The sequence below is a fragment of the Ursus maritimus genome, unplaced genomic scaffold (genome assembly GCF_017311325.1).
Source record: "Ursus maritimus isolate PB19 unplaced genomic scaffold, ASM1731132v1 scaffold_7, whole genome shotgun sequence".
Taxonomy (NCBI): domain Eukaryota; kingdom Metazoa; phylum Chordata; class Mammalia; order Carnivora; family Ursidae; genus Ursus; species Ursus maritimus.
The window spans coordinates 56,312,605-56,323,710 of record NW_024426885.1 but is presented as its reverse complement, the minus strand read 5'-3'; the positions used below and the strand labels follow the sequence as shown (position 1 = coordinate 56,323,710).

At 39.7% G+C, this 11,106-nt stretch overlaps 1 protein-coding gene across 1 annotated transcript in view; it reads right to left on the bottom strand.

The window, feature by feature from the left end:
* The window catches only part of SLC25A16 (solute carrier family 25 member 16), a 39,493-nt gene extending 28,640 nt beyond the window's left edge, over nucleotides 1–10,853 (bottom strand). Inside the window, exons 1-3 of the mRNA XM_040624474.1 lie at nucleotides 10,639–10,853; nucleotides 5,816–5,908; nucleotides 1–79 (exon numbers count right to left, since the gene is read on the bottom strand). The exon at nucleotides 1–79 is cut by the window's left edge and continues 52 nt beyond it. Coding sequence (XP_040480408.1) covers nucleotides 1–79; nucleotides 5,816–5,908; nucleotides 10,639–10,762 — 296 coding nt within the window. The 5' untranslated portion in view covers nucleotides 10,763–10,853. The remainder of the gene's footprint in view (nucleotides 80–5,815; nucleotides 5,909–10,638) is intronic.
* Between the last annotated feature and the right edge of the window lie 253 nt (nucleotides 10,854–11,106).

Genomic DNA, 11,106 nt, shown 5'->3' with positions numbered 1-11,106 from the left:
ATCATCATTGCACCATTCCCTTTATATAATCCAAGGTATCCCTCCTTTTGGGGAACAGCACGCAATGCAGAAAATACTCCTATTTTTAGAAAAATGTTTAGAAGAAAAATACTATTAAAAGAGAAAACTATCTAAATTCAAATTTTCTTCACAATCACAGAATCATTCATGATGTAATTTTGCCTGAGCAATTAAATGAATAGTAATTTATGTTTAGCAGTTAAATCTACTTAAAATACATAAGTCCGAATTATACAAACATATCTCATGTAAAAATATAAAACACATTTTAGCAAAAACATAAAAAAACCCAGCCATACATTTTAGTAAATTTTATTTATAATTATCACAAATATTAACTTACAGCAATCTAAGAAATGTTAACAGAAATACACTCAAGGACCAGATACTGTACTTCCCAGACTGACCCAGATACACATGTGGCTTGTTTACATAAGGAAATTACTAAATAAAAGAAACAAGTTTTATTTATTTTTTTCAAGATTTTATTTATTTATTTGAGAGAGAGAGAGAGCAAGCATGAATGGAGGTCAGAGGGAGAGGGAGAAACAGGCTCCCCACTGAGCAGGGAGCCCGATGCAGGGCTCTATCCCAGGACCCTGGGATCATGACCTGAGCCGAAGGAAGACTCTTAACCAACTGAGCCACCCAGGTGCCCCAAAGAAACTAATTTTAAAAACTATTTTAACTATTTAAATTTGGGGGAAATTTTTCATTAGGACACTTTAATTAAGAAGACTGATAAAGGCCTGAGTTCTAATCCTATATAATAATATATTATTTATTCTTTTAATGTCAATCACTAATCCTATTTGCAGTACAGACTTCTCATAAACAAATTACTATTTCTATTATTAAACTATTTAAATTCAAGTTTGTTTCCAAATTTTTCAAACAAAAATTTGATCAAATATAAAAGTAAATCACTAGCCTCACTTACAATTTTATTTTATTTTATTTTATTATTTTTAAGATTTTATTTATTTATTTGACAGAGAGAGACAGCCAGCGAGAGAGGGAACACAAGCAGGGGGAGTGGGAGAGGAAGAAGCAGGCTCACAGCGGAGGAGCCTGATGTGGGGCTTGATCCCAGAGCGCTGGGATCACACCCCGAGCCGAAGGCAGACGCTTAACGACTGCACCATCCAGGCGCCCCTCACTTACAATTTTAAAATGCAAGTCACCTTTGATCTTCCCAGAAATTAAAATTGTAGGTACTTATTAACACCCAAAAAAAGATATCCTAAAAGCATTTTTTATTAAATAGATAACTAAATGGACTAATAGTCTATTAAAAAGAATTCTATTGGGCCACCTGGCTGGCTCAGTCAGTGGAACATTCAACTCTTTGATCTCGGGGTCTTGAGTTTGAGCCCCAACTTGTGGGTAGTGATTACTTTTAAAAATGGCTTAAACAAAAAAAGGGAACCTTAACATAAAGAAAGAAAGAAAGAAAGAAAGAAAGAAAGAAAGAAAGAAAGAAAGAAAGCAAGCACCTGTATAACTTCCACCCTTTAAAAAAAAAAGTCACCCTCAATCTTGAAAAAAAAAAAGGGGGGGGTGTGCCTAGATGGCTCAGTCAATTAAGTGCCTTCAGCTCAGGTCATGATCCCAGGGTCCTGGGATCAAGCCCCGCTTGGAGCCCCACTTTGAGCCCCCATCGAGCCAGGCATCGGGCTCCCTGCTCAGCAGAGAAGCATTCTTGCTCTCCCTCTGCTGCTCCCCCTGCTGTGCTCTCTCTCTCTCTGTCAAGTAAATAAAATCTTAAAATAAATAAATAAATAAATAAATCCTTCTCCATATCTTTTATCTATTTTATTTATCAAGATAGGATTAGAAGGAAATAACATTTGGTAATATGTTTGTATATGTATACATCAGCTCTGAAAGAAAATGGAAGTAACTGGTAAAAATGCTTAATTCCAAGGAGGAAATAAGGGAGGGAACAAAATATTTGTTTTTATACTTTTTGAATTATGAGCTTGTGACAACATCACACATTCAAAAAAACTAAAAATAAATAAAAATATAAAAGCAATAAAATTAAAAGTAGGGGCACCTGGGTGGCTCAGTCGGTTAAGCATCTGCCTTCGGTTCAGGTCATGATCCCAGGGTCCTGGGGTCCAGCCCCAATCATCCCCCTGCTCAGTGGGAAGTCTGCTTCTCCCTCTCCCTCTGCTGCTCCTCCAGCTTGTGCTCTCTCCCTCTCTCTCAAGTAAAATAATTTAAAATCTTAAAAAAAGATTAAAAGTAAAGATTTTTAAAGAATCCCATTCCGATTCACCTACTTATTTTTACATTACATTTGACTGTAAAAAGCTAAATAAGGTCAAAGATTTTCAGTATATTTCAGAAAAAAATTCTTTATGCAAAGTGGGGGAAGGAAAAATTCTAATTGTACTCTTTGCTTTTCATTTGGCCAGAATAATTTTGCTTCAATATGAAAATAGTTTTTGATGCCTCGGAAGTAAAATTACACATTTTTAAGAAGCTAAAGTAGAAGTTTTATTCAATAGCACAATTTCATCATCTTTGTGAAAATTCATGTTTAAAAAAGCAAAATTTGGGGCACCTGAGTGGCTTAGTCTGTTAAACATCCGACTCTTGATTTTGGTTCAGGTCATGCTCTCAGTGTCGTAAGATTAAGCCCCGCACCAGGCTCTGCGCTGAGCACAGAGTGGCTTAGGATTCTCTCCCTCTGCCCCTCCCCCTGCTCCTGCTGTCTCTCTCTAAAATGAATAAGTAAAATATTTAAAAAATAAAAATAAAAAAAGCAAAATTTTACAGACTACCTTATGCATGTATATAAAAAGAGAGGCATCTAGAATAAAATGCCCAAAAACATTTAAAAAGAAAACTAAAAGCTTTATTTATTTATTTATTTATTTATTTATTTATTTATTTATTTATGGCTTATATACTTTAAAGATACATGAAACTCCATGTACTACACCAACAGTTCATCATTTCACTCCAGGAATTCCATTTCAAATTTTGCATGCCTTGTAGGGTACACTGTAACCCATGGCATGTAGCCCTGTAGAGCGTGAAATCTAATGTGAATATGTAATCTAATGACTACAAATCAGGAAACAAAACAACATAAACCAGCATGGGGAGGAGGTGAAAGGAATAAAACAATCCTGCTCAGACATTCATACGTTGGGTTATAGTAAACACCCTGAGATACTGGGTAATATGATTCATCTCCTTTTTACCCTTAATTTGGACAATGAAAGAAAATCATTTCCCTCCTTTCCAGTTTCATATACCGTCTCAGTAAGTTCAAAGGTCTGATTCTATATATGAGCAGCACACTGTGCTCACTGCTGGACACAGAATGGCAGCAACTTTTTTTCTTTCAATTTTAAGTATAGACTTACTTAGTATTAAAAATATTGACAAGAAAATGAGCTATAGTTAATATATAACATAAATATTCCTTATTTTTTTGAGAAAAATCACATTTTAAAAACACCACTAGAAAAACAATTGATTTTTTTAAACCGAAGACAGCTGACACAATGTTACATTAGTTTAGGTTACAACATAGTGATTTGACAACTCTATATATGTTATGGAAAAAATAATGACTCTTATTCACTCTGTAGAACATCTTCCTTGTATAGTGATGCTGCATAGGTCATGCGGAGCACACCTCATTCCTATCTACTGAAGCATGAACCTATACAGTAATGGAGTGCTATGAGTTACTTGCCTTGACTTAATTTCTTTCTTGGTGTCTGTCCACATTAATTTTTTTTTCTTTTAAATCTTTCTCCCTCTAATTTTTAAAGTAATATATGTTCAACATGTATTAATATTAGCTTAGGAGAAAAAATTACCTTGAATTTCACCATTGAAAATTAACCACTTAATGTCTGTCTTTGCAGCCTTTTGTCTAAGCTCATGTTTATTTACATAAAATGCAGTATCATTAAACCATTTTATATGTTTTCAGTTATCTAATACATCATGAACATTGTTCCTGGTCAATTAATTTTTTTTTTTTTTTTTTTTAAGTAAGCTCTAGGGGCGCCTGGGTGGCTCGGTTGGTTGAGCGTCTGCCTTCAGCTCGGGTCGTGATCCCAGGGTCCTGGGACGTTTCCTGCTCGGCAGTGAGCCTGTTTCTCCCTCTCCCTCTGTGATTGCTCTTGCTCTCACTCTCTTTCAAATAAATAAATAAAAATCTTATAAACAAATAAAGTAAGTAAGTAAATAAGTAAGCTCTATGTCCAAGGAGAAGCTTGAATTCACCAACCCAAAATCAAGAGTCACATCATGGCACCTGGCTGGCTCAGTCTGTAGAGCATGCTACTCTTGATCTTGGGGTTGAGTTCTACCCCCAAGTTGGGCATTGAGATTATCTAAAAAAATAATAAAAATTTAAATAAATAAATAAACAAAAATAAGAGTCGCATCGTCTACTGTTTAAGCCAGCCAGGGACCCCCAGTTGATACTATTTTTAGTTTTTGTGTGATTGGAAAATAGCCTAAAATATGGATTTATTTATTCATTTAAATTATACTTATTATTTAATACAGCCAATTCCCTACTATTGAACATTTTGGTTTGCTTGTTTTTTAACTAACATAAATAATGTTTTGATCCTTGTATATATAATCTTTCTGATTAGTTCCTTGCAGTAACCTCCTAGAACTAGAATTGCATGCCCAAAGAATATGTATCTTTTTAAGATTTTTGATGCATATTACCAAAATGCCCTCCAAAGAGGCTATAAAAATTTCTTACTCTCACCAATGACAAATTATTACAGCATCCATGTTAATTTAATGGCTGATTTTTATGTTTGCAAGGAACAAACAAGGGCTTGATATTCTTTAAGAATGTAAATTTATCCATATACACTAATTGCATTGAATTCTGTTTACACTAAAGATTTCCAGAAGGCTTGTTTAACTAGGTGTTTAAAGGAATAGGGGGCCTGGCTGGCTCAGTCGGTACAGTGTGCAACTCTTGATCTCAGGGTCATTAGTTGGAGCCCCACGTTGGGTGTAAAGATTACTTTAAAAATAAAAAATAGGGGCACCTGGATGACTCAGTCAGTTAAGCGGCCAACTCTTGATTTCAGCTCAGGTCGTGATCTCAGGGTCCTGGGATCAAGCTCCATGTCAGGCTCCATGCTCAATGAAGAGGAGTCCTCTCTCTCTCTCCCTCTGCCTCTCCCTGCCAACTCATGTGTGTGCTCTCCCTCTCAAATAAAGAAATCTAAATAAATCTTTAAATAAATAAAGGAATAAACCTTATCTCCATCACTAATTGGATATTTTTTAAAAATCAGCACCCAGGTGGCTCAGTCAGTTAAGCGTCTGCCTTTGGCTACTAGGGTCCTGGGATCGAGTTCCACTGTCGGGAACTCAGCAGGGAGACTGCTTCCCCCTCTGCCTGCTCCTGCCCGCTGCTCCCTGCACCTCCCCCCGCCACTTGTGCTTTTCTCTAACAAATAAATAAATAAAATCTTAAAAAAAAAAAAAATCAGGCTGAGCTCTTATGTGTCTGGAAAGGGCATGACTCTTTAATCCCAATAAACAAATAGTACTTCAGTGATTCCAAGATTTTGGTTTAGAGAATATCAGTACCCTAAAATGATAATATATTTAACCACTATTGCAAATGAAAAGGTTAAAGTAGATAAGAGATAAATCTCTTGCACAATTTGTTCCCAAACTTGAACTCCCTTTTGTATCCTCTTTCCACTATAATTCACAACTGGAAATGAACCCAGCAGATAATGTTTTCATTCACTTTTACCTTTAGCAACCATTAACTCACCTAAATGTTTGTAATGGTGATTGTGAGCTTGTAATAAAACCTTTACTCGATCCAAAGGAGCAACTGTTGTTTTGGCACAGCATCCAGCAATACCTAAAAAATTTTTGAACAGTCAGGATGAAATTGCATACCATTTCTTTCCACATGGAAATCATTATTTATTCAGCCAGCACACCTTCTGATTTCTAATTTGGTCTCCACGGGTAGAGCTGCCCAGTTGCAGGGATATAAAGATGACTGGCCCCCATTCCCTGTAACTTAATAACTGAGTTATGTCAGACTTAAAAATAAATCTGAAGAGTGTAAATCTTCCCCCTAATACCTGATGAACACTGGGAATCTTGCTAAATGTAGTTACAGAGACAGACACTTGAAGGTACTTACCCAGCCAAGAGGCTCTGTTTCAAGTAACCTCTTCTGGATGACTGTTTCATTGAAACAACCAACTTTTACCCATAAAATTCAACATACCCATATATATTTAGCCATTATGTATTTGGTCCCTACCACACGTCACTGTGTAGACATATAGATGACAGTAATGTGTGTACATGGGCTTTAGTGTAGGTCAGAATCCAGGGCAGCCCTACTAGCTTGGCATCCTTCTAAGACAATAATATATGAAGACTCTTTGCTATAGATTGTGTCCTCCCAAATTCATATTTTGAAAACTAATTCCCAATGTGATGGTATTTAGAGGTAAGGCTTTTAGGAATTGATGAGGTCAGCAGGGTGGAGCCCTTGTGAACAAGATTAATGCCCCTATAAAAGCCCAGAGAAAACCCTGACCCTTTCCACCATGTGAAAACACCGAGAAGGTGGGGGCCCTGGGTGGCTCAGATGGTTAAGCGTCTGCCTTCGGCTCAGCTCATGATCCTGGCATCCTGGGATGGAGCCCCATATCGGGCTCCTGGCTCAGTGGGGAGTCTGCTCCTCCCTTTCCCTCTGCCTCTTCCCCTACTCATGCTCTCTCTGTATCTCTCTGTCTCAAATAAATAAATAAAATCCTTAAAAAAAAAACTTACTTCAAAAACAAAACAAAACAAAACAACACTGAGAAGGTACCACCATGTGAGAACACAAGGAGAAGGTGCTATCTATGAGGAAGCAGTCCTCCAGCAGACACATGTGCTGACACCATGATTTGGCTTTCCCAGCTTACAAACTATGAGAAATAAATGTCTGCAGCTTCCAGGTTGATAAAAAGGAAGTAAGAAAGGAAAGAAAGAAGGAAGAAAAAAAATGTTTATAAACCACCCAGATTATGATATTTTTGTCATAGTAGCCCAAACCAAGACAATTTCGTAAAGTACCTTACATGTTAATAAGCACTTGATAAAATAGGCTGTTACATTATAAAAAAGTGGATGAAATGTGGATAAATAGTCTCTGGTGTCTTGGGGCGCCTGGGTGGCACAGCGGTTAAGCGTCTGCCTTCGGCTCAGGGCGTGGTCCCGGCGTTCTGGGATCGAGCCCCACATCAGGCTCTTCCGCTATGAGCCTGCTTCTTCCTCTCCCACTCCCCCTGCTTGTGTTCCCTCTCTTGCTGGCTGTCTCTATCTCTGTTGAATAAATAAATAAAATCTTTAAAAAAAAAAAAGTCTCTGGTGTCTTTTTATGATTATATTAAGCTCTTCACTATTGCATATTTGATCCAGAAGGTACAAAAGGACTGGGATTTTGTGGGTCGCCTTTACCACTATATTGCCAGAGACCAGTACAGGATCTGGCACATAACAGGCACTCAATAAATGTTTGTTAAATGAATGAATGTAGGGGCACCTGGATAGCTCAGTCAGATAAGCATCTGCCTTTAGCTCAGGTCATGATCCCAGGATCCTGGGTTCGAGCCCCGAGCGCTGGGCTCCCTGCTCAGCAGGGAGTCTGCTTCTCACTCTCTCCTAGCAGGTGCTCTCTCTCTCTCTCTCTCTAAAATAAATAAAATCTTAAAAAAAAATTAATGTAGAGTCTTACTTTTAAAAATGTAAGACAGAGGCGCCTGGGTGGCACAGCGGTTAAGCGTCTGCCTTCGGCTCAGGGCGTGATCCCGGCGTTATGGGATCGAGCCCCACATCAGGCTCCTCCACTATGAGCCTGCTTCTTCCTCTCCCACTCCCCCTGCTTGTGTTCCCTCTCTTGCTGGCTGTATCTATCTCTGTCGAATAAATAAATAAAAAATCTTTAAAAAATAAATAAATAAATAAAAAATAAAAATGTAAGACAAAATCACTCAAAGTCCACACACACTTATTTAATAGCCTACCACGTAACTGTTAATTAAAATCCATATTCTGAGATATCCAAAAATAAAGTGCCTATTCGTATTCAAATATTAAATCCACATATAAGTTTCTATATCAAGCTTCTCTTATCAGAACTAATGAAAATCATAGTCACGGCTACCCAAAATTGAGGATAAACTAAAAATAATTTGCATTTGGGTATATTTGGTTTCGGAATATTATATTATCTTCTCAGTCACTATGAACTAACCATATAATGAAATTAGTTAGAACGTGTTCAATAAGTTTCCTTTGATAGCATCTTAACTCACTTAATCCCATTACTTTATAGCTCAATCATTACAATAATCCATTGAGTTAGGTCATGCAGCTTTTATCTTCCTTTTAAGCAAATGAGGTTAAGATAGTGGCCAAGGCCACTGCTAATCAACAATAATAGTTCACAAGTTTTGAGCGTTTACCTTGTACCAGGTACTAGGCTAAGATATTTTTTGAAGATTTTATTTATTTATTTGATAGAGCACAAGCGAGGGAGTGGCAGGCAGAGGGAGAGGGAGAAGCAGGTTCCTCGCCAAGCAGGGAGCCCCACGTGGGGCTCCATCCCAGGACCCTGGCATCATGACCTGAGCCGAAGGCAGACGCTTAACCAACTGAGTCACCCAGGCGACACCTAGGCTAAGAGATTTAACTCAGGACACTGTGCCACGGCTTTTATGAGTACTACCTCATTTAATCATTACAACCTTCTAAAGTAGGAAGTCTTTTCCCATTTAAAGGATGTGAAGGGACACCTGGGTGGCTCAGTCGGTTAAGCGTCTGCCTTTGGCTTGGGTCATGATTCCAGGGTCCTGGTATCGAGTCCCTCATTGGGCTCTTAGCTCAGCAGGGAGGCTGCTTTTCCCTCTGCCTGCTGATCCCCCTGCTTGTGCTCTTTCTCTCTCTCTGACAAATATATAAATAAAATCTTTTAAAAAAAAAAGAACTAAAAATAAAATAAAATAAAATAAAATAAAATAAAATAAAAGGATGTGAAAACTGAGGCACATGGAGGCCAAGTAAGTTGCCCAAAAGTATTTTTTCATATCACCTGGACCAGGAACTCATTCAAAATTATTCACACTTTCTAAAAATCTGAAGCAGCACTTTACCAAATAAGAGACACAAATGGCCAAAAAGAATATGAAAAGATATTCACCATTATTAGTCATCAGGGAAATGTAAATTAAAACCACGACTACATACCTTTGAACACCTATTTAAAGAGAAACACACACACACACCCCTACACAAACACAGCCAACACAAACTCTGATGACAGCAAGTGTTGACAAGATAGTGGGGATACAAAATGGAACAGGCACTTTAGAAAACAATTTGGCAGCTCCTACTTCACTCCAAATAAAAGTCATTTGGAAAGCCCCTCATTCACCTCTAACCTCCTTTCCCCATCAACACCACATGGTTCCAGCTACATAACTTTTCTTAAGGCCTGAAATTCTCCTCTTGAGACATCAACTTGCTAAACTCCCTCACTATTCCAAGTCTGCTCAAGTGTCATTCTCTCCAACAGACTTGCCATGACTGTCCTATTTAACATTGCACCCACTCAGCCTCTGCATTTCCTTGCCCCATTCTCCTTTTACTTCTCCCCATTGCATTCATCACCTTCTAACATACTATATAACTTACTTTCTCATTTTATTTATTCTCTTTCTCCCCTCAACTCTCCAATCAATGTAAACGCCAGGATCTTTGTTTCGTTCGCTGATATACACTGAGCATGTAGCAGGCACTCATATTCCTTGTATAAATGAATGAATGCCGTTTTTATCAGAACAAAAGAAATTCTTAATACTACTGGACACTACAGATATTTTTTCTAAAAGCCCTTATAATGTGGAATTTTCAAAATTCCCAGCCTTAACAAGTAATTCAGTGTTGACAACCCAGACAATCAATTAAGAGAGGGTAGAGACTGAAAACATTTCTTTATGGGAAGTCAGAAGAAGTTTCTGAGAGACAATTATGAACTCTCTGGCTTCACAATGACACGGGTAGAAGGGCTGCCCCAGCTACCTGTCACGTAGCTATAGAACAGTTTACTAGAATCACTGGAACCAGTTTTGGTTGGAGACAGTTTTGCACAATTTCCCAGTCAACTTTAAAAAGCTGACTTCCAATATATACTTTCTTTAAAGCAAACGGCAAAATCCCATTCTACACTGGGTCATTTATGGTCTTTACAAACGAAAGGGGTACCCAGCATGTTTCACTGAAACCCTGGAGTCTTTGTAAAGGACTCAGCTCTTTTCCCTACTATCCAACGCCGAAGAATGGGTGCTTGGTTCAGCCCGTCCACCCGCCCAGCCGCTCCCTGACAGCTCGAAGCCCCTTCTCCCCAGGATCCTGCTGTCACTAGTCAAGTGATTATTAGAAAGAGTTACAGCAGGTCAGGGCAAATATCCAGCCGGGCATTGAAGCAGCCAGAGTCCAAGAAGTCACTGCGGCCGCAAGCTCCGTATCTGCCCCGATCCCGCCCTGCCACCCCAGCACGGCCGGGTCCTCTCGGCTGACACCCACCTCCGGCCAGAAAGGAGCGCAGCCAGTAGAAGTCCCGACGGGCGGTGGGCCCTCCGGCTCCTGCCGCCTGCGGCATCGCGGGAGGGGGGTCGGCCGCTGCCAAGGCCGCCGCCGCCGCCGCCATCAGGACCAGGACCGCGTCGGGAACTGTGGTCGCCAATTTATAAGCCACGGGCTGGGGCCATGGTCACAGCGGGCGGTGACAGAGCACCGACCGCCGCGCGGGCGGGACGGAATAACACCCGGCTGCGCGGCGCGGGCTGATGGCGTACGCCAGGGGCGGGGCCTGGGTCCGGGTCCCAAGTGGGAGTCGCCTGCGCTCGCCACCTCCCCCACCCGGCGTCACCCAAAGACCCCACTCCCGGCCTTGCTTTCCAGGCCTCTTCTGTTCTAACTGAAGAGAAGCGTGGACCCGGGGAGGGTCGCACAAAACCCACCACCTCAGAGAGCTCTCCCCCGTCCATTGAC